Genomic DNA, 23844 nt, shown 5'->3' with positions numbered 1-23844 from the left:
AAAGTGCCTTCAAAAATGCCCAGAATCTTCCCACACCTTCACAGTTTCCCCCTTCATAAAGCATTCCCCGGGATTAGCTCAAAACAAGCAATCAGCAAAGTATTGTGAAGACTTCTTTTCCCAGAATCAAGCATCAGGGAAACATGAAAGGTCGGAGGCCTCTGGATCAGCAAGCCTCTTTGAACAGGGCCTTGTCTGGGCTCTGGAGCAAAATCTTCTCCTGGGCTATTTCTTCCACTGTCTTCTTTCTGGACCTTTCAGGGGGGAAAGAAAGAAAGATCAGCAATGGGGCTGAAAAAGGCTCAGTATCTGGGACACCCAATCATGTTTAGAGCACAGAAATAAATTTGGAAGGTTCCCCTCTATGTTCAAATATACGTAAACATTGCTATAAGGCAGGTCTGGAGAATCCCCAGATATTGGTGGCCTCTGGGTGCTCCAGACCTCCTGTACATTCAGAATTAATCTTGATTTGTTTGAGCAGTCACTTGATTTGCTTCCAGGCAGTCACTGTTATCGGTGTTGTTACGGAAATTACCGGGGGGGGGGGACATCTTTAAAGTTCTTATATGTTACAAATATTATGCATAAATGTATGCTTTTGACTTGACAGCTCAGGGAAGTTTAACAATCATATAAAATCAACTCCTTTGCCAGTTTCCTCCATTTCAACACTATTTTGCCTTTGGAAAAACGACTCTTTTCCCTGCCATAATCCCTCAAGCGTGAGGACACGCTACACATACCCCACCCAGGGAAGTGCTCAGGGGTAACAGTTGCTGAGCAGATAGTTTCCAAAAGCCCATCATGGGACTTGCCCCAGGTTATGGATGTGCAAAGAGAACTCTATTGTCCTTTAATGATGGGTACTTGAGAGGTGCATGGACATGTTTTGCCTATGCTAACCTTGTACCAAGGACTTGTCTGGACATGTTTGCCAAGGTTGAACTAGTGTAGCCCCTGTCTACCCCTCCCCTTTTGTGACATGTCAGTGATGTAGCAATGATGCTGTACGAACTGTATTCTGGGATATGGTGGGAAACATTTAAAAGTCCTTGTCACCCCATCCTCGGAGTTCAAACTTTCTTTTTTGAACCTGTTGCGCAATAAACTTTGGTCTACAGCTATTTGCTCTGGTTGGTGGCTGGACTCCTTCCCTTATTCTGCAGGGACCCGCGGGCTCTGCCCAACGAGCTGGGTGACTGAGCAGCCTCGCACCTAGATTTTTCCGTAACACTGTGAAATTCAGTCACATAATCTGCAAATTCAGGTTGTACAATTATAATCGATTTGGAGCTCTTCAGAAGGAAGCCTTGCTGCCCCTAAGATCAGACTTTTTGCAAGAAGGGAAATGACGGGGCCGTAAAGCAGAAAGCAGAAAGTGTGGGATGAGAATTTCACTTTCTCTCCATTTATCATTTTTCTAATCTTACTTTCAGTCCTCCACATTTCCACACCAGTGGGTGGGTGGTTTTTGTTGCCCTCGTGACAATTCCTCAGCATTTCCATGCAAATTTCTCCTAATATTCTCACTTTTGTATGCAATTATACACCTTTCTGCAAAGCATTTTTTTTAATGCATTAGTGCATTTTGCACTGATATATGCATTCTTATGCACACTTTACCCTAACATGGGGGTTGGACTAGATGACCCTCAGGATCCCTTCCAACTCTAAAATTCTATGATGCTATGTGCATTTTTGCTGACATTGCTTGGCTGGAGACCTGCACAGCAAGAGCCAAGGAAGTGTGAATTCCAAAGGACAGCTGTGCTTCAATTCTTACGTCTTCTGGAATGTGTGAATTAGGTAAGTTCACCTTTAAATGTGAACCAAATCTGAGTTCTCCCTAGCTTCAAACCCTCTGCTCCTATGATTTCAAGCCCAAGCATGAAAACTGAGCTCTGGAGTTCAGCTCCACCTTCTCCCAGAAGGGCCAGTGTTTTGAAATCAAAAGTTGATGACTCAACACTTCTCCCTAAACCACAAAATGCCATGCTTTTTCTTCCCTCTGTTTCACATGCTCCACCAAATCCATTTTGCAAGGGATGCAGCAGGACTGATGGGCATTTGACTAACACATATTTAATCTGCCGCCCTTCATCATGAAAATTCCAAGGATGGGATACACAAATATTTTGCTCTGAATTATCCTATTCAAAAGTATACAAGCTGTTAGCAGCAGCTAAGGGTTCCTTATGTGGAAAAGTGGATGTAATCTACTATACAGTCTGTCCAAGACTGGAATGATGAACAGTGGGAATTGGCCGCAAAAATGCTAAGTTAACGCACTGTTTGAGAAGTAGATAGATGGGTAAATGTTATTTCTTATTATAAAAGGAAGAGATAGTTGCCTGATACAGGCTATGGACTGACAGTGCTTTGACACATTCAGATGATTTGTGGAACCATTATGGTAAAGTTATAAAAGAATATGAAACAATATGATCCATCAGGATGTATGAGGTAGAACACTTCGTTGTATCAAGGCGTATATGATATAAAATGTTCTTGTCTTGTTCAGTTGAGCTGTTTGAGGTTTATGGATTACTTTGGAACCACTGAATGGGGTCATCCAGAGTTTTGGAGTATGTTGTCAGCAATCCTAGAGCTGGGAGGGATTCTGAGGGTGATTTAATCCAACTCTCTGCAATGCAGGAATGTGTAAGTGGTTCATACAGGGATCAAAGCCACAACCTTGGCATTATCAGCACCATGCTCTAACCAACTGAGGCAACTGGTATGCTAATGGCACACAGCTCTACTTCTCTTTTACATCTGCAGGTGAGGCAGTGGATGTGCTGGACTGATATATTGTCTTATAATGGATGAGAGCCAACAAACTGAAGCTTAATCCAGATAAGACTGAGGGACTATTAGTGGGCAGTTCTCTAGACCGGATGGATGGGATGCTGCCTACTCTTGATGGGATTACACCCCCTCTGAAGAAGCAGGTGAGCAGCTTGGGGGTACTCCTGAATCCTTTGCTGTTGCTTGAGGCTCAGGTGGCGTGGAGGCATTCCACCATCTTGGGCTGGTCACCCAGCTGTGCCCATATCTGGACAGGGACAGCCTAATTTCTGTTGTCTATGCTCTGATAAGGGATGCAGGTGGCGCTGTGGGTTAAACCACAGAGCCTAGGGCTTGCCGATCAGAAGGTCGCCGGTTCGAATCCCCGCAACAGGGTGAGCTCCCGTTGCTCAGTCCCTGCTCCTGCCAACCTAGCAGTTTGAAAGCATGTCAAAGTGCAAGTAGATAAACAGGTACCGCTCCAGCGGGAAGGTAAACGGCATTTCAGTGCGCTGCTCTGGTTCGCCAGAAGCGGCTTAGTCATGCTGGCCACATGACCCAGAAGCTGTACGCCTGCTCTCTTGGCCAGTAAAGCGAGATGAGCGCCGCAACCCCAGAGTCGGCCACAACTAGACCCAATGGTCAGGGGTCTCTTTACCTTTACCTTTACCTTTATGCCCTGATAACCTCTAGGTTACAGTACTACAATATGTTATACGTGGAGCTGCCTCTGGAGATCATGTAGAAAATTCAGCTGGTGCAGAATTCAGTGTCTAGGTTGCTCACTGAGGCAAGACAGTTTGAACATATTACACTGATCCTGGCCCAACTGCACTGGCTGCCAATTGGTTTCCAGACTCAATTCAGAGTGCTAGTTTTGACCTTTAAAGCCTTAAACACTTCAAGGACCATGTTTTCCCTATTAACCAACCCGGACCCTGCAATCACCATCCAAGGCCTTTCTTCATGTGCCCCCTTCACAAGAAATCGGGAGGGTGGCAACACGAGAACGGGCCATTTCTGTGGTGGCTCCCCATTTATGGAATACTCTACCCAGGGAGTCCTGCCTGGCACCTTCATTGCATATCTTTAGGTGCCAGGCCAAAATGTTTCTATATAACCAGGTATTTGGCTGATTAAAGAATATACAGCCTTTTAAAAGTGTGTGGGAGGGGAGGTTATTGCTCTTGGGGTTTTTTGTACATATTTTGTATTTTTATGTTGTAAACCACCCACAACATTCAGACAAAGGGCAGTATATAAATGTAATTAAAAATAAATACTTTGCAACAAATAATATCTGTGTGAATATAGTACAATGAAATAAATAAAAGTGTATTTGCCACAAATAACAGAGTCACTTACCTGTTCTCTACTTCTTCAATGGTATCTGGAAGGGGGACATTAAGGGTTTCGGGCAGAAAGCAAGCGATGATGCCAGAAAGGATGGGAGCTGCTCCGTACATGATTGGCGGCAGGGCGACAGAGTAGTCCTCCGTCATCTTGGCCAACGGGGCGATGATGCCTCCCACCCTGGCCATAGTGCTGCCAAAACCGAGCCCCGTCTGCCTAGGATGGGGGTGGGGGGCAGGGTAAGAAAAGCAGGCAAGAGATACGGCTGGGTCAAGGGATCTCTGGCAAACCTCAAGAAAAGGGCACCTGCCACGCGATCGCCGCCAACGGATGCACAACAGCAGCAACACACCTCCAAGCCGTCCAGAGTCTGCCATCCTGTGGCAACCACCTACCCATGCCCCATGGACAGGCCAGCTCTGCTGAGGGGGCATGTTCCTTCTAGGAAGAGAAAACCCAGCCTCTTGTGCATTCAGGCTTTTTGTCAGTTTGCATTTCTTAGTGCAGAAAGCATTGAGCTGATATGTAGAGATGTTTCCTATTCTACTTAATTCAAGAGGGTTCTGGAAGCTTCTCTGTGTGAAAGAAAAAAGCAGAAGGTTACTGATGTTTGGGTTATTCCTTCTGAGAAGCTGAGTACAGCTGGCTCAAACTGGTTCTGTTATCTTTTCTGTCAAGGTCATGCTGACTATAATAGTGAGGCCGGGAGGAGTCTGGGTTTCCTTCTCTCTCTTTCTGTCTCTCTTTCTTGCTGGTGTGATGTTCTGTATATAGTGTTACCGTTTTAGTCTTATTGTAAGTTTAAGTTAAGTCTGCTGCAACTGGATTTCTTATGGACAGGGCCAATCCTGAATGTATTGGATTTGTGACTATTATGCTCGTTTGCCTTCAGTATCAGTAAAGCTCTGCTGGATGAAATGCCTCTGGTCTATTTTTTTTGGAATCCTACAACGTTTTTACTCTGCTAACTATACATTGCAATCTGCACTGGATCAATACTGAGTAGAATTTCAATGACAGGTATTTATTGAGATTGCTCAAGGGCACCCTAGGAGGTAGCGAGGGGCTCACCTTAGTGCCCACAGGTCCCAGGTTGGAGACCCCTGCTTTAAAGCTACCTCCATTTTCACAGGAGCCCCAGAAGCGGGTAAACAAGGGAGAAATGGTGTTGAAAAGCAGCTCCTCACCTGACAGGCGTGGGGTAGAGTTCCGTCGTGAAAAGGAAGGTGCAGTTGAAGGCCGCTGCCAAGCACCCCTTGCCAATGACGGCCAGCGTTGTCCGGATCGTCTGCAAATCTTTGGGGGAAAGGTGGGATGGGTCAGAGAGAGTGTGGCATGAACAAAGTGCGCAGCTGAGGGACTCCCTCCCCCTCCCGCTTTCTATAGGGTTGATGTGCAGATTTGTCAAGAATAATTAACAGACTAACACATTGGTTTCTCGTTTTCCCCCACTTAAACTTGGCTCTCCACATTTCTGCAGCAATTTGCGATTTTAATTTCTATTCTCACATTTTAGTGCTGATTTCTCCTAATGAATTGGCCCGCCCACCCGTGTCCTCCACACATGCAAGTAAGAAGCATTATCAGAGTTCAAGGACACATTTCCAGCCAAAACACTCAGGAAGATATGGCTGGGGAGGAACTGTAGCCCAGAAAGAGTTCCAGAGGGCCAGATAGGGAGGTCTTGAGGGCCGCATTCAGCTCCTTGGCCTGAGGTTCCTTATACCTGCTGGAAAGGTTGTGCTTTGGGTTTATAAACTTGCTGTGGCTGTAATATTGAGGCAGAGGCACCGCCACTCAATGGCTGCAGTGCTGATAATAAATTGGAATCACAGAATTATAGAGTTGGAAGGGACCACAAGAGTTATCTTGTGCTTTGTGAGAGTGACGAAAACATTTAGCTTTGTGGAGATCTCAGAAATGAAGGAGATCAGAGGCTCAGCATATCTGTGGGAGGTGGTGCTCTTTGGGCCTTCAGCCTGTGCCAAAATGTCTCCAGCTGGACATCTTGCAGTGTATCTAAAAGTGAAAGGTGAGGCCTGGCGGAAAGTGAGCCAACACTCACCTGGGGGCACAAAGATGTTGATGATGATGATGATGCCAGCCAGGATGAGGAAGGACGCGAGGCTGATTCTCCTCCCAATGTAGCTCATGGTAATGGTCACGATCACCTTGGCTGGGAAGTCAACGGCCCCGAAAATGACCTGGATGAGGTAGATGCTGACACCAAAATTCTGGAGGTCCATGGCCAGCCCATAGTAGGAGAAGCTGACTGAGAACCTGACATGAAGATAGAGACAAGGCAAGATTCAAGAAGGTGTGAGAAGAGGCTCATCCTGCTCTGTCATCTGACAGCAGCCATTTCCTCAGGCTGCAGCAGAAGGGGAGATGCAAAGCAGGGCTACTTCATCAACTCTTGAGTGACCAGCTCCACTGAGTTCCTCTCCCTGGACTGTTTCATTCGTGTCGGTCATTACGTTATGCAACTTTAGGAACTGGAGCCCAAACTTACTTGCCTTCCCTTTCCCTCCTCGTCACTTTTTTGCTTTTGTCATGTCTCTCAGACTGTAAGGCTACAGGCAACAAAGGCCTTATTTTTACTGAGCGTACGTAAGCCACTCTTGGGACCTCCTTGGCTGAATAAATAAATAAATAAATTTATAATTTATGGGATGCTTTTGGAAAAGTCTTCCTAACAGACAACATTAACGAGTCTTTGACAAATCAATCTCTAAACTGTAGCTTCCCATTTATGGTGCCTGCCCTGTGGAACAAGCAATTACATAACTTTCTGAAGACATCTGAAGGCAGCCCTGTATCGGGAAGTTTTTAATGTTTTATGTCTCATGGTGTTTTTATATTCTGTTGGTAGCCACCCAGAATGGCCAGGGCAACCCAGTTGGATGGGTGGGGTTTAAGTAATAAATTAATAATACTAATATTAACACTACTAATAATAAATTAAATGAAAGGGGAGCATTTAGTCCAGAAAATCTTGATTTTCTGTCTCTTAAATAATCAGACAAATTCCGTAACCTTTGACATTTCCATGAACCTTCACGTTTTCCTTCCACGGAGGAGAAAGGGGTCTGTGCTCCTTTTCCCCAACCAGTGGGGACTAGCTTCAGTGAACCAATGAACCAACTAGCTTCAGTGACTATACTCCAAAGTAGCTCCTTGTTTTGCAAATCTTAGACCTTCAGCTGGCCTTTCAAGACCTGAGCTGCTAGTTCAAAGGAGGAATCTTTATAAGGCTTGTCCTGAGCAGTTTTAATGCACATAAAGATTGCTCAGTCAGAGCTATTACACAGCTCAGATCTAAGGTACTGCAAGTGGATTTTGCTGGAGATGTAATAGTTCAGAGCTTTATGAACAAGAGTTGAACCAAACAATATAGTTTTCTGTTAGGATGTCCCAAAGCATGCTGTATGAAAGCTGCAGTTTGATAGTTTTAAAGCAGGAGTAGAGAATGTTTTTTCCAGCCAAGGACTGTGAACTGCCCTGAGACCTGTGGTATACATAGGGAAGTATATAAAGGACAGTATACAAATTTTAATAATAATAATAGCTTTCCAGACAACTTTCTGGGGCCCATGTACCAGTGATGCATGAGGTCATAGGCAAAGGTGGGCAGAGAAATGAAGGTAAATGTTGCCTTTGTGTAGTAGACTAGTTTCTGCACGTTATGAACTAAGCTTGGATCCTAGAACAATAGGCAAGTAGGATCCTAGAATGCAACAACTGATTGGCCTGCAGTAGCAGCCCAATCAGGCTGCAGGAGAGAAGCAGAATCAGCCAATCAGATGGGACTCGTTGTGTAAGGAATGTATATAAAAGCCTGAGGTTGTTTATTTTTTGGGGGGTTGGATTCATCACTGTTTTACAAGCTGCAATAAAGAGCATGAAATCACTGCAGGATTCCGAGTATATTTCACTGCACATGCTCAATCATACTGCTGCATCCTCCATCCAGGCAACCAAGAAGCAAGGGCATGTTTCCAAGCCAGGCCAAACAACTCTTAAGAGGGTGGAAAACCAGGCTGGTAAGAGGTGTGGTTCAGGAGGGAGACTCTTAAGGGCCAGATAGAAAGATTTGTAGGGTCACATTTGACCCTGGGGCTTGATGTCCCCCATCTCAATTTTACAGCAATAAATATTGGTGCCTATGCTTTGATAATGGGTCACATTGTCAGGCAGTGCCTAAACCTCCCTCTCCTCAGGTTCCCGAAGTTGGAATGGAACTCCCTCCTTCCTGAGTCTGCTCAGATGGAACAAGTTCTCTCACCACACTATGGAGAGGCAGCAGAAAATGCGCCGGATGGCTGGTGTGCGCACCAGGTCAGAGATGGTGTAAGAGGCCTTGGCTGTGGACAGTTCTTTCTCCATGTTGGAAAGCAGAACCTGTGGGGAGAGGAGAGGCAGGAGGTGGGTGTGTAAAAACAGGTGGGTGAGCTCCAGTGATGTCCTTAAGCACGGGCGTAGCCAGGATTTATTTTAGAGGGGGGGGCAGGCATTAGGTTGGGAGAGCAGAACAGACATAAATGGTGATGTAATTGGTCAGTTAGTTAAGTATTTTTAATTATTTGCTTGATTTAGGGGGGACAGCAGTTGCCCCTCTGTCCCCCAGCTACACCCATGTCCTTAAGCAGCCTTTCTGAGCCTGAGACCTTGAGACATCATTGGACTACAACTCCAATGAGCCTCTGCCAGTCAGGGATGATGGGAGTTGTAGTCCAACAACATGAGGAGGGCACAAGGCTGGGGAAGGCTGACCTTCAGCATCAGCCGCTGCTCTTCCTCCTAAAAAGCACAATCAATGCACAGCACAAAACTAGATTTTGGTGAGAATTGATCGTGTGATTTACCCTAGGGAAATTTGGGTTAACATTTGCAAACAGGAAATTCTAGGGCCTGTTTTACACAGGCAGCTTCCCTTCAGTGAAAGCAGGAATTCCCAGATGTCCTGTTTATTGAGGATTTACCCCAATTCCCCCCACCCACAAAGTTTGGCTGTTTATTGAGAATTTACACTGATTTGCCTGCAGGGAACTTGGTTGCTATTGTGTCAAGCAAATGTGATCCCACACCTTCCATTGTGCATTTCCTCACTGTATTCCTCATATCTCAAATAAAGTCCAAATTTGGGAGGGAAGTGAGTTACAGGATTTCAGCAGTGACTTGCAGGTCAGTATGACTTGCCCCAAAAGTTTTGCAGGAGCAAATAAACACGGGACTGCACATAACTGCTGCAATTCTACCAACAGGACCAAATCATCATGAATGCACAATAAAAAGGATGTCTAGAGGAGCCCACAATCTAACTTCTGTGTAAGCTTTGTGCAAGCAAATCAGTGTAAATGCTGCATATCAGCTTCACCAGGAGGTGCCCTGATTCTAGCAGGCTTTGCTCTCCAGAGGCTCCCAAGACTTCTATTTTCTACATAGATTCATCTGGATTTACAGCCACCTGGATACGGAGAGCCACCTCCCTCCACCGGCTTCATACCTCTGTGGTGATGCTGGCTCCAGCTTCCTCCTTGCCATTGACCCGGGCAACCCTCTGGAGGACCTTGACAGCTGTGCTCGCCTTTCCCGAAAGGAGCAGCCAGCGAGCTGACTCTGCAAACCACCTGTGCCAAAGAAGCCAAGACTCGTCATCTCGGCCAACAGTAAAATCCATCCACAAACCTTCAGGTGGTAAAACGGAACTGAATCCTTTTGTTGTTGTTTTCTCAACGAGGGAGAATTCGATTAAAGAAAATGAAGAAGAGAAAAGAATCCTGACTTGAATATGCTTGCAAACATTTGAATTGACCCTGTTTTCTCATTCTAATCCAGTTCTCTGTCTGTGGTCTTTTTTAAAAAAATGTTTTTATTCATTTTTCATGGTACAGAAAACACCTTTTGCGGAAACAATTGTTACAAAAGTAAACCACAAATGACTTGTCCTGATAAAATTACAGACTTTTGTCATGCTACGTAATAAAATTTCGTTTGATCGCTCTAAAAGATCACGCCACATTTTCTCCATGAGCACTGGGTGTATTCCTGCCACAGTCCAAACAATTTATGTATTCAGTAAACATTTGCCATATGTTATAAAAGGAATAGGGATCCTGCTTGCCCTTTGCCGCTCTGACTTGACATGTCAATTTCTCAGCCAGTTCTATTGACCATACACTGGTGTACCACAAATCGATATTAAGCCCAGTGCCAGTTTTTCCAGCATCTGGCTATCTCCATATGGGCGGCTGTCAATAGAAAGACCAAGAGGTCATCATTGGGGTAATCTTGAGCAGGTGAGAGCATAAGGCCAAGCGCAGGATACATTTCAATTGTTTTGTTATATATATCAAGCTTGTTTATTTGAAAACAGCATTCCAGCATCTCTTTGTACCCCAACACAGCACCCCGAGGAGGAGGAGGGGTCCGATCTGAGCAGAAGAAGAAGAAGAAGAGTTTGGATTTGATATCCCGCTTTATCACTACCCGAAGGAGTCTCAAAGCAGCTAACATTCTCCTTTTTCTTCTTCCCCCACAACAAACACTCTGTGAGGTGAGTGAGGCTGAGAGACTTCAGAGAAGTGTGACTAGCCCAAGGCCACCCAGCAGCTGCACATGGAGGAGCGGGGAAGTGAACCCAGTTCCCCAGATTACGAGTCTATCACTCTTAACCACTACACTACACTGGCAGCACAACATACCAAGAGTAGAGGAGAAAAACAAAGAAGGGCACCGAGAAAGTCAGCTGCAGCCATTGCCAGTCTGGGATGCCGTAGGCCAAGCCAGCCAGCAGGATCTGGCCCAGCGTGTACACGAAGCCAGTGGTCGCAATGGTGATGGTGCGGTACTTGGTGGGAATCCACTCCACAACTGGAAGGGAAAGGAAAACACTTTCAGGTTTTTGCCTTGCCACTCACACCCGACAGATCATCTGCCTGGGCCTTCCGGTATGGAATTTAGACCCTGCACCGGGAGTTGCCGACCTTTCTCGGGCAAGTGGTAGATTTGGAATTCTGAGAAAGTGTCATGGGTGCCTTTGACAAAATAGCTGCCATGAGGCCAGGCATGGAGAACAAACCAAGTCAGTGCAAACTGAGAAACAGCAGGAAGAGAAAGCAGTCTCTGCAAACTGCAGGTTTTAAAAAGGATATTAATTGAGATATTTCATGGGCAAGATAGGAGGTAATAATAATAATAATAATAATAATAATAATAATAATAATAATAATAATAATTTTTATTAATACCCTGCCCTCCCCAGCCAAGGCCGGGCTCAGGGCGGCTAACAAGCAATAATAAAAACAAGTTGAATGAATACAACTTAAAAACAAGATTAAAATACAACAATTATTACCCCTGTAATACTTGCCACCCATTTTGTACTGAACTTTTCCCACTACTGCATCAGAAGATTGGCTCATCTAGTTCAACATTGCCATAAGGGCATAGGAAGAGAGGAGAGTCCACGGGCTTCCGAGGTAGTCTGTTCTAGTGTTGAACAGCTCTTGCCGTCAGGAAGTTCTCCCTAATGTTTAATTTCAAACACAGTTGCACCATGTATTTGTCTAACAGTATTATGATAGTCACAGGTTGGTTTTCAGTTCCTTCCCTAATGATCCCTAGCATGGGATTTGCCTTTATCACAGCGGCCACACACTGGGTCAACAACTTCATTGAGCTATCCACTAGGACCCCCATGGTTCCAGTCCTGGTCAGTCACTGCCAGTTCAGACCCCATAAGAATATAGGTGAATTTTTATTTTTATTTTACCTTGACATGCAACACTTTACACTTGTATACACTGAATTGCATTTGCCATTTTATTGCCCATTCACTCAACTTGGGGAGGTTCTTTTGGAACTCTTCACAATCTCTCTTTCTTTTTATGACCCTGAACAATATAGTATCACCAGCAAGCCAGACCACCTCACTGTTCCCCCCTAACTATAGATCATTTATGGACAAGTAAAAAAAGCGCGTGCTCTGGTCCATGGGGTCACGAAGAGTCGGACACGACTAAATGACTAAACAACAACAACAAAAAAGCACAGGTTCCAATAATGAGCCTTGGGAGACCCCACTTTCTGTATCTCTCCGTCTATTTGGGGAACTTTCCACTTATTCCTACTTTCAGCTTCCTGGTACTTAACCTCTTCCTGATCCACAAAAGGGCCTCTCCTTTTATTCCATGCTTCTATGCTTTCTCAGGAGTTTTTGGTGTGGTACCTTGTCAAAAGCTTTTTGAAAGTCAAAGAACACTGTGTCAGCCGGATCACATCTATCTATATGCTTGTTGACACTGTCAAAGAGTGCCAGTGAGACAGGACTTGCCCTTGCAGAAGCCATGCTGACTCTGCTTCAGCAAGGCTTGTTCCTCTGTATGTTTGGCTATTTTACCTTTAACCAAAATTTCCACCAGTTATCCTAGGACCAACATTAAGTGAACAGGCCCATCATTTCCAGGTTCCCTTCTGAATCCCTTTATAAAAATTGGTGTTGCCTTAGCTACTTCTCAAATCCTCTGGTGGATCTGAGGCACCAGTTACATATTTCTGTTAAAAAATCAGCAATCTCACATTTGAGTTCTTTGAGAACTGTTGGGTGGATGCCATCCAAACCTAGCAATTTGTCCGTTTTCATATTGTGTATTAGGGCTAGAGCTTCAGCTATTGTCTCAGTTCCACCAACTCCCTAGTCCAACAAGATATCTAGGCCAGGCATCCTCAAACTCAGCCCTCCAGATGTATTGAGACTGCAATTCCCATCATCCCTGACCACTGGTCCTGCTAGCTAGGGATCATGGGAGTTGTAGGCCAAAGACATCTGGAGGGCCGAGTTTGAGGAAGCCTGATTTAGGCCAAATGAAGAGTGTCCTGTGGCCAAACTCCTCTGTTTACAGTGGTACCTCAGGTTAAGTACTTAATTCGTTCTGGAGGTCCGTACTTAACCTGAAACTGTTCTTAACCTGAAGCACCACTTTAGCTAATGGGGCCTCCCGCTGCCACTGCGCCACCAGAGCACGATTTCTGTTCTCGTCCTGAAGCAAAGTTCTTAACCTGAAGCACTATTTCTGGGTTAACAGAGTCTGTAACCTAAAGCGTATGTAACCTGAGGTACCACTGTACTTTGAGAAGTGTCCACACAACTGGCTGGCCTTGGTCTAGGCTGCTTTGCTACTAATTATTGACAGACATATCCTCCATTGATGAATCAAATATAGAATGTTCAGATAAATCCCTACATTGCGCAAAAGTTCCCAGCAAGCACCACTAGCTCTGCTCTTACCCAAACAGGCGATGCTGAGGCCAAATCCAGAGAGTGCCATGCCGCTCAGGAACCGGAAGATGCAGTAGGAGATAAAGTTGGGCGAAAAGGCCGCACAGGTCCCCATCACTGCCATTTGCATAAAGGACCAAATGAGGAGAGGCTTGCGGCCGTACCTGCAGGCACAGAGAAGCGAAAACAGCTGGAATACCAAGGCATTGGTGATGTTGGGGTGGCCTTCGTCTTGTGCCTCCTCTGCAAGAGGTCCTGAGAGTAGCAACACGAGAACAGGCCTTTTCTGTGGTGGCCCCCATTTGTGGAATGCTCTCCCCATGGAGGCTCGCCTGGCACCTTCATTATATATCTTTAGGCACCAGGTGAAAACATTTCTCTTCTCCCAGGCCTTTGGCATTTAACTATCTTTGGCCTTTTAGAAATGGGCAATATGTTTTTAATGTATTTTTTTCCTCCCCCCCCCCTTGGTTTTAATGTATCCATGTGGGGTTTTGTGTGTGTGTGTGTGTGTGTGTGTGGCTGGCTGGCTGGCTGGCTGGCTGGTTGTAAGTCACTTTGGGTTGCCTTGGGGAAGATAAAGCCACTACCAGATTCACTAAATAAATAAAATGATATATATATATTTAAAAAACTGTAAACTGCTTGAGGGCAAGGACTGCTTTATTACCAGTCATTTAAGCAGCTCCATGAGCCTTTTCTCAGTTAAAGAGCGGGTAAAAATTGCTCCTCATAAGATATGTGGATTAATTGACTAACATTCCTTGGGACAGTCCTATAGCTAATTTATAACGTGGACGATATCATTTGGATTCCCCAGAACTCCATCTTGCCTGCAGCTTCCTCTCCCAACAGTGCCAACCCACAAGCAGGCCGTACCATCCAACTTGTTAGTATTTATATTGTATTGTATTTGTCTTATATTATATTTCACAAAGAATAAGTGGTATCGGGGTAATGAGGTGGCAGTTGGCAGTTGGCTAGTTATTCTTTGACTAAGACTATGGGAATGTGGTGACTTCAAGCTGACACCTAGGTGTTGTGACCTGGGACCCAGGTGAATGTTGTGGCCCAGGAAGTATGCCAGAACCCACAGCACACGCAAACCTATGCTTATATCCTCTGTCTCTCTTCCCTCATTTAACTGTCCGCTTGCTAATTAAAACCTTGAAACTAAAACCAGGTGCAGGTGTGTTAGTTAGTTGGGAAACGTTTATATATCTGTTTTCCACACTTAATGCAACGAGTGTTCATTTTAAGAATTGAAAAATCCGTTTTCTTGTGTCCCTGCACCCCCAGTTAGTGAGCAGAAGACGCATTTCTGCTATGCAAAGCAGCGCCCTTTCACTGATTACCTGGCAAGAAGCTGTCGACCTTCCAAAGCAGAAACTTCCAAGTCAAGAGGACAATAAATTCTCCTGACCTGGACAAGTCTTCATGTAGCAGATAGCAGAAAAGCAACATTTTGTATGAGGCAGAAGGGTAGTGAATTGATCAACTCTGTTCAGAACTATTGGTTGCCATGGTGCGGCTAGTAGATAGCAGCTCTTTGTAAACCAATTATAAATGAACATAGGTTTTGAAAGAAAAGGACTAAACCCTCTCTTGGGCTCAAGGGTAGTTCAACCGTTGCCAAGATTTCTTTATCTCCAACCATTGCCAAGATTTCTTTACCTTCAAGTCTTGTTTAAGGTGTCTGTTTTATCACAAAAAGCGAATTCAGCTTACCTATCGGATAACCCCCCAAGGACCACTGCTCCAACCAGCACACCAGCCATGTAGATCGATTGGGCCATATCCCGAAGCTTCCGTCGCTCACAGACTAGATCCCACTGTTGTAGGAGAAGGAGACTAGGTTAGGGGACAGAAGCTTGAGGGGAGCATCCTGGGCCACAGAGCCATGGCTTTGGGAGGGGCTAAGGTTGCAATTGCACCCAGGATTGTTGCAGTTGCACCCTCGACAGGCAATGGGACCCTTTGCTGCTTCTTTTTCTCTTTTTTTATTAAAGATTTTCTCGATTTACGAAAGTGTTTGCAATGTCTCTCATATTTTTTTTCCATGTAACATTTTTACAAATCAGTTTCATTTGTTGAGACATTAAGAAGAAAAGGGAGAAAGAGGTGGAGAGGGGGAAGATGGGTCGGGGTGGGGTCAGGTGGCGATGTTTCTATTTTACTTACTATATGTAGGGTTTGGTGTCAGCGTTGCTTGTGCAGGTTCTTTGCTGTTCGCTTGTGTTCCTTTGGTGGTGAGAGAGGTTGGGGTTGGCCGAGGGTGTGGTTATTCATTTGTGGTTGGCTGTGGTGGTCTTTGTTTTCATGTGTGAGTGGTGTGTGTGTGTTTTGGGTCAGGTTAGCCATATTGATTTGTATGCTGGTGGATTTTTGTCGTTGTCTTGTTGGGCTGTGTATGTGATAAAGGGACCCTTTGCTCCTGCCCACACCTAGTGCTCAGCTCTCAAACCTGAGAAGCTAGCCTTTTGCACGTGTGTTTCTGAGCATGTGCAGAGGGCCTTTCCCTAGTTACCAAATGACAGCAGTGATTTCTGTACAGAACAAACTTTGGTGTGCAAAGCTACCCAGATACAAGGCTGAATGAATGCTGAGTCTGGTTCGACTGCCTGCACATCTATCTGTTTTTATAAGAAGGCCTGGCAGAGCACAGAATCGCCTCCAGCACCCACCTTCCCACCCCTGTGGCTTGTTATAACACGACAAGGATGAAGGGGGAGCTGAAGGACTAGAATGTAGGACAAAAAATTTTGCTGTCTCCTGGAAAAACCAGCTGCTCCCTTGGCTCAAGATCACTGCCAGCAGCAGTGCCTGCTGGCTTTGAATTATTCTCTTCCCAGCAGGGCTGTCAATTACCACCCTGTTTATCCACCGGACGCAAACACCCCATGCGGATCCTGTTGCTGAACCCCTTGTTTGCTGGAAAGTCCCAAAGGCTCACTTTCCCTCTCTCTCCCACCTTCTCCCTCTTCCTTGCGGGGCAGAAGTGGGGTATCAGTGGCCCTCCAGATGTGGCTAAGCTCCCATCGTCCCTGATCATTGGCCATGCCGGCTGGGGCTTATGGGATTTGTAGTCCAATTGAAGGGATACAAGTCCCCCCACCACACCTGGAGGGCTCTGCAACAGTTGTTCTTCTACGCTCTGGGCTGAAGGAAGCTGAAGCCCACAAAACCCTGTAAGGCACACACACAGATTTCTCATCCACTTACAGAAATGCATGGAGATGGCCAGTTACTGATTATTGTTATTCAAGATAGAACAGAGCCTCCATGCAGAGGGACAGTGTACCACTGAGTACTGCCTGCCCTGCTTGAGGGCTTTCCAAACGATCGAGAACACAGGTTGATGGACTAGATTTCATCAGATCCAGCAGTGGAGGCTCTCGGCTATCGCCTGCTCCGGAGTGGTGCAGTAGTGAGCGATATGGGCTGGGGCTAGGGAGACCAGGGTTCGAATCCTCACTCAGACATGAATAACTTTGGGCCAGGTGCATGGCTTTCAGCCCAGCCGTCCTCACAGGGTTGATGTGCGGATAAAAATGGGGAGGGGGGGAAGAACCAGGAACACCACCTTGGAAGATGGGATATAAATGGAGTAATAAAGAAAGTAACATTTGGTTCTCTAGACAGATTATATTGGGCTTGGCTCCAGATTTAAATCCCACCATTCTCATTTCTGTTGCACAAATCTGTCTACCTATCTATTCCCACCTCACCCCATCTTTCTTCCCCACCTCAGTTTCCTATTTGTAAAATGAGAACAACTTCTTTCTTAATTATATTTACATCCCATCATTTCTCCAAGGAGCTCAAGGCAGCCCATTTTAACCTTGCAACAACCTTGTGAGGTAAGTCGGGCTGACAGACGGCGACTGGCCCAAGGCCATCCGGTGAACATTGGCGCTGACTGAGAGAAGGGTCGGAGCATGTGCAGACTGCCCCAAATTCAATCGCCAACATAGCTGGAAAAGACCACTCCAGCCCCAATCCCACACTGGCTCCTGTTTAGCCCTTAAACGAGATGAGACAGGACCACCCGAAAAGTTTACATCAAGAGGAGAGGAGGGGAATAGCAAAGATATGACCTTGGGAGGAGTTGGACAATGGTTAAAGCAAAGCTACACAGCGACAAGTGAGGAAACAGTGAGGCTTTCAAAAGGCATTTAAAAACAATGTGATGTACTTTATGGACAGTCTCAAACCTGGAAGGCCTCTCCAAAGGAGCTCAGCAATTGACGCAGAGGTGGGCCTCCAGACTACTCCTCTAGACTACAACACCCATCATTCCTGACCATTGGCCATTCTGAAGAACCAGGAAGACCTTACCCTTTTCTTTAAATAAAAGGGGGGAGGAGAGAAGTGCTGTAGCTCAGTGGTAAAGCATCTGCTTTTCATGCAAAAAGTCCTGGGTTCAAATAACATCTCTGGGGAAAGCTTGGGAAGTTCCCTGCCTGAAACCCTGGAGAGCCACAGCCAATCAGTGTGGCCCAACTGTGCATAAGACACCTGCATTGCTATGCTGTTATTATTGCTTTCCAAACTCCAACTAAGGATGTAAGGAGGCAGACATTTCCGTCCCATTCCATGTTCCTCGCAATCAGCAGCGTTTCTGTCCTGCTGCAGCTCGGCTTCTGCTGAAACCAGTGTTATTTGTCTCACTATCTGCTGTGGCAGAAACCAACATAATTAATTGCGTAAATGGCTATATAACGAACTTCCATGCATTTCAGCGGAAGGGGGATGTCAGAAACAATGCAGAAAACAATGTAATTATTTATGTAACATTTGTGGACCGAATAAACCCAACAGTAGCAATTTGCTTGCATGATTTCCCTTCCTGACCTCGAGCGCACATGCGAAGGGTGGTGATTTCTGCTCCCGTTCCCATTTCTGGTGCAGTTATCTGAAATCCTCAGATGCAACACTGGAAACCACTCCCAGAACTGTTCAGACTAAAACCCTGCATCTGTGTTTCTCAAACTTAGGTCTGTAGCTGTTGTTGGACTACAGCTCCCATCATTCCTGACCACTGGTTCTGCTAGCTAAGGATGATGGGAGTTGTAGTCCAACAACAGCTGAGGAACCCAAGTTTGAGCAACATTGCCCTCCATCAATATGCATTCATTTGGCATATAATATGCTCCCTTACGTACCTGCTTCCTTTCAGACTTTTCCATTCCTCCAAGCTAGCCTTTCCCCTCTTCCCCTCTCACCTTGCTGACAATGGTGGAAGTGTATGTGGTCATATCATACACCCATCCATCAGCACACAGCTCGGTTTCCGCCTCAGTCTGGTTTGCCTTGGTGGAATTGGAGTCAAGGAGATGCCACTGGGGATGGACAAAACGCCAACACTTTTCTGGCTCCTCTTTGCTGTTCATGGGGATACCAACTCTGAGCAGGTCGCTGGCTTCCAGAGGCCAAGTGGTGTTGGGGTACCCACTGCTGTTGGTGGAGATGTGGATCTGGCAGTGATGTCCTGGGATGGCAGCGGTGAAGTTCTGGAGAAGGTTGTGACCTGCCATCAGCACAATAGGGATGGTCAGAAGCATGGTGTGGATAAACTGAAAGCGGCCCATGCCTCCGACTTGGTCCAGGAACTCTGCAAAAGTCATGGTGTTCTGAGAGATTCCTTGCTTTGGAGAGTTGCAGGCGGCTTGTGTAGTTCGATGGAGCGATGGACAGGCAGATAGACCTTGCGAGCCCAAAAAGCAAATTCTCTCAGCGTTAAGGTAAGATTCAAAACCCCGTTGTGGGAAAATTAAGGCAGATCAGCTTAGCAAATCCACCGCAGCTGGAAAGATTTGGTTTAATATGAGCCTGGTTGTGACCGCAGGACCTTTGGAGGCGATGGCTCTCTCGCTTGTGGAGGAGACAAACAAAACCGTCTCGCTAAAGGGAGTGTCTTAATTTACCTAACAAACAGCTTTCAACAGGACGGCAGGATCGTTTTGGATAAAAAATGGCTCAAATTATCTCTCTGGGAAGCTGTGGATCTTCTGCCAGTCTGGGAATGGAGCCACACACTTGCTAGAAGTCTGTGTGTCTTCTCTTCCACACTCACCATGTGCTACTCAGGCTTCTTTTGGAGGATATATATATATAATCTGCCTGGTGTTTATTCTTCAATCCTGCAAGAGGAATCCACTCTTTGGTGAAGCAGGAAAACTTCAGAAGCAGCCACAGGTCAAATAATGTCCTCTCCTCACTTTTGCCAGGGAATCTTACTGGCTCTCCCCTTTACCAGGTCTTTGAGTGGATTATTTATGTAAAACAGTAAGCAGCTCACTCCGTTAAAGTTTTACTCTTGTTTTAAGGGATTAACTAAAAGTTTTAGAAAGCAAGTGGAGAGCCAGAGAGATGTGGAAGAAAGTGCAGCAACAGCCGGCAGAGATTTGTAACTGTTCTCATTTAGGGTTAGGAATGTGTCAATCATGTGCCACGACCACCCCTCATTCTCCGCCCCGCCCGCCCCCCAAAGCTTGCTGGTCACTGGTCACCCAAACAGTGCAGATTGAAGATTTGCCTAACCAGGGTCTTCTTTAGCGGAACAGTTGATGCTCCGCAGTGCAGTGGATCTGGTGGTTGTGTGGCACAAAAGTTCAAAGTTGTAAGTGCCGTCCCATTGCTTATGTGGTATGACGATACATAGAAGGGGTCGGGGTGCATGCAAGTTTCTGGAGAAGTGAGTCAGCAGAAAAGAAAGAGCAAGAGAGGGCCCAAGTATGCATAACTTCTCCATATGCTCATAGATATGCATGGATTTAAATGAAGGGTGAGGAACCTCAGGCCAGGGGGAGGGTGCAGCCCCCCTCCCCAGGCCTCTTGATATGGCCCTCTATCAGACCCTCCAAGTGTCCCTATTTTCCAGGGACAGTCCCAGATTTACAGAAGCTGTTCCCATTTCTGATTTGATCCTGGAATGTCCTGCTTTTCCTTAGGACATCCCTATTTTCATTGGAGAAATATTGGAGGGCATGGAGTTGCGCAAACACAGAGATAAGTAACTATGCAACCTTTAGAAGACACCTGAAAGCAGCCCTGCCTAGGGAAGTTTTTTAACATTTACAGTGGTACCTCTGGATGCGAATGGGATCCGTTCCAGAGCCCCGTCCGCATCCTGAAGTGAATGCAACCTGCTTCTGCGCGTGCGCGGGTCGCGATTCGCTGCTTCTGCACATGTGCGTGACGTCATTTTGAGCATCTGCACATGCACGAGTGGCGAAACCCGGAAGTAACGCGTCCCGTTACTTCCGGGTCGCCGCGGAGCGCAACCCGAAAAGGCTCAACCTGAAGCGTATTCAACCCGAGGTATGACTGTAATGCTTTACATATGTTGGAAGCTGCCCAGAGTGGCTGGGGCAACCCAGTCGGATGGGCGGGATATAAAAGCAATAACATTATTATTATTATTGCGGAATAGGATGTCCCTTTTCCCATCAGAGAAATATTGGAGGCTGTGCTCTATGGCTTCTCCATATGCCTCTGTGTTCTTTCCAGGACATGTCTCCATCCTCAGACTAGGCCTCTCAAAAGCCCTGCTTCTTCTTGCTTTTTTGTAATTGCTTACCCGATTGGAGGATGGAGAAATGTACAAGGGGTCCGTGCATGTAGAAGCCAACCCCGTTGCTCCACCCACTTTGACTCCGCCCACTGCTGGATGGAAGGTAGAGAAAGGTGTGTGAGTACACTGACATTTGTTGCTTCTACTTGCACCCCCCCAAGGGCATGTGGCCCCTGGAAGTGGAGCTGAGAAAGGTCCCTCCCCGATTTCATCATAGCGGAAACAAGACATTGACCAGGTAACCTCATACCCCTCAACCATCCTGATTTGAATGGGACATCCTGGAATTACAGAAGCCATCTTGGCTTCTGATCGGATCCATCTTTTGGTCTGGTATTTTGGCACGAGTTAGCAGACTCCCACTAGAGCACCAGACCAAAGGACGCTCGTTTTTTGGGCCTCTCTCACGAGTCAGGTTCCCGCAAGAGCACAGGACCAAAAACGAGCATCCCGATTTTGATCGGTGGGATGTTGGAGTCTGCCTGCTCAATACCTGCTCCCCATCCCTGTTATCCTTCCTTAAGGTTCTTTTGCTATTTAAAACAGATTTGGAGCAGGCATCCCAAACAAACAGAGGAACTGATCCCCTTTCAAATATAAGACCCTCCGCCATAAATTTGGCCAGGTGACTCCTGGCAGAAGGCAAGAAAGGCACAAGCAGAGCCAACAGCTCCATCTGCTGTGAAAGGCCCATAGTGCATGCAGAAGGCCTCGTGGCCGATCCATGAGGACTCCCGATTTGGCTGGGAAAAGCTCTTGTCTTAAACCTTGGAGAGCCGTTGACCCAGGTGGGAAACCTTAAGCCCAGGGATCAAATGTGGCCTCCTAGGGCTCTCTATCTGACCTTCACAATTATCCCTCAGGCCACACCCCCTCTGCAGGCCACGCCCCTCGCTGGCTTTGCTATGCATCCCAAATGTTCTTGCCTGGCTGAACTCTGATCATGTCTCTCACTTGTCTAGATCAGGGTTTCCCAAACTTGGGTCTCCAGCTGTTTTTGGACTACAACTCCCATGATGCCTGAGCACTGGTCCTGCTAGCTAAGAATGATGGGAGTTGTAGTACAACAGCAACTGGAGAACCAAGTTTGGGGAACCCTGGTACAGGTGGATGATAGGCAGGTGTGTGGCGATTGTGTAGACATCATTGTGTAGAGATTTGTATCAGTAGCTCCACCCTCTTTTGCCTCTGGCCACGCCCCCACTGGTGTGTGGCCCCCTGGAAAGTTGCGTAGAAGTGAATGTGGCCCTTGGGTTACAAGGTTTTCCCAACCCCTGCTTTAAGTCTATGCCTGATGAGAGACAAGCATCCCCTTCTGAGCTTCTTTCAAGGGTTTCAATTAATAATAATAATAATAATAATAATAATAATAATAATAATAATAATTTATTATTTATTATTATTCAACACTTTTGTGATCTAAAAGCAAGAGTCCGAGTGCTTGTGCTGGCTTGTGTGCAACATCTCCAGAGTTCTGGTGTCTGCACAGCTCAAACAAGAAATCCTCAGGTCAGCAGCAGCACTCAGTGGTTCCACCAAAGGCATCTCCAGAGCCAGACATAAAATGTTCCGATTTCAATTAAGTGCCCAAATGTTGCAACTACATCCTCATTACTTGTGCATGCTCCCATTACAAGGGACATATGACTTAGTTGTCTGCATCGCTGACCAGCGTTTGGACTCTGCTCTTCAACGTCAGTGGAATAAGAATTTAAGTACCCAATGAAGGGACAGACATCAAGTTCGGGGAAACCACGCAGGCAGGGGGGAAACCTTTACCCAAATCCTGGACTTTAAATCGGGTCACTAGTTCCTCGATGCCCAGGGTCAAAGTTGAGAGGAAAGATGGGGAGCACTTTCAGCCCAAAGGAGCACTGGAAACTGTTGTATTGTCTACTGTTGTATTGTCTACACCAGTGTTTCCCAACCTTGGGCCTCCAGCTGTTTTTGAACTACAATTCCCATCATCCCTGACCACTGGTCTTGCTAGCTAGGGATGATGGGAGTTGTAGTCCAAAAACAGCTGGAGGCCCAAGGTTGGGAAACACTGGTCTACACGGACTGGCAGCAACTCTCAAGGCTACATGAGTGTTCCGCTCACAATGAAGAGACAACATTTCTAGATTCCCCAAATGACTGTGCTTTTGAACAGCTGGTTCAGAAACCAACCAGAGGGAAGGCAACCCTGGACTTCATATTGAGTGGCGCCCAGGAGCTGGTGTGAGATATCAGTGGGATTTCTCCAAACCCTACTTGGCGATGCCACTAGGGACAGAACCCAGGGCTTCTGCCTGCTCTGCCAATGAGCCACTGCCCTCCCACAAGGGCTGTGTTGCCTCTTTGCACTGACATCATGCCAGAGGTGGACAGGCGGCCAAAGACAACAAGTAGATGTCTTGGGCCCGGTCTTATTCAACATCTTTATCAACGACTTGGATGATGGACTCAAGGGCATCCTGATCAAATTTGCAGATGACACCAAACTGGGAGGGGTGGCTAACACCCCAGAGGACAGGATCACACTTCAAAACGACCTTGACAGATTAGAGAACTGGGCCAAAACAAACAAGATGAATTTTAACAGGGAGAAATGTAAAGTATTGCACTTGGGCAAAAAAAAATGAGAGGCACAAATACAAGATGGGTGACACCTGGCTTGAGAGCAGTACATGTGAAAAGGATCTAGGAGTCTTGGTTGACCACAAACTTGACATGAGCCAACAGTGTGACGCGGCAGCCAAAAAAGCCAATGCAATTCTGGGCTGCATCAATAGGAGTATAGCATCTAGATCAAGGGAAGTAATAGTGCCACTGTATTCCACTCTGGTCAGACCTCACCTGGAGT

The 23844-nt window shown here is 46.3% G+C and overlaps 1 protein-coding gene across 1 annotated transcript; it reads right to left on the bottom strand.

Moving 5' to 3' along the window:
* Positions 1-19301, bottom strand: LOC309521262 (solute carrier family 22 member 6-A-like). The gene is made up of 10 exons (XM_082203575.1): positions 18649-19301; positions 15152-15255; positions 13433-13587; positions 10848-11016; positions 9650-9773; positions 8429-8544; positions 6209-6423; positions 5331-5439; positions 4156-4359; positions 1-254 (listed from the first exon to the last, which is right to left on the bottom strand). Exons 1-10 carry the CDS (start codon positions 19048-19050, stop codon positions 167-169), a joined length of 1686 nt encoding a protein of 561 aa, XP_082059701.1. The 5' UTR covers positions 19051-19301; the 3' UTR covers positions 1-166.
* Positions 19302-23844: the final 4543 nt, after the last annotated feature.

The sequence above is a fragment of the Podarcis vaucheri genome (assembly GCF_965113315.1).
Source record: "Podarcis vaucheri genome assembly, chromosome: 16".
Classification (NCBI taxonomy): Eukaryota; Metazoa; Chordata; class Lepidosauria; order Squamata; family Lacertidae; genus Podarcis; species Podarcis vaucheri.
This window is presented reverse-complemented; position numbering and strand designations above follow the sequence as displayed.

What these genes read in the sequence shown, in the direction of transcription:
- LOC309521262 (XM_082203575.1), bottom strand. Translation starts at nt 19,050, where the DNA reads ATGACTTTTGCAGAGTTCCTGGACCAAGTCGGAGGCATGGGCCGCTTT. An exon ending in CTTCCACCATTGTCAGCAAG is followed by an intron (nt 15,256 to 18,648) that starts GTGAGAGGGGAA and finishes CTCCTACAACAG; the next exon opens with TGGGATCTAGTCTGTGAGCG. An exon ending in CTTGGGGGGTTATCCGATAG is followed by an intron (nt 13,588 to 15,151) that starts GTAAGCTGAATT and finishes CTGTGCCTGCAG; the next exon opens with GTACGGCCGCAAGCCTCTCC.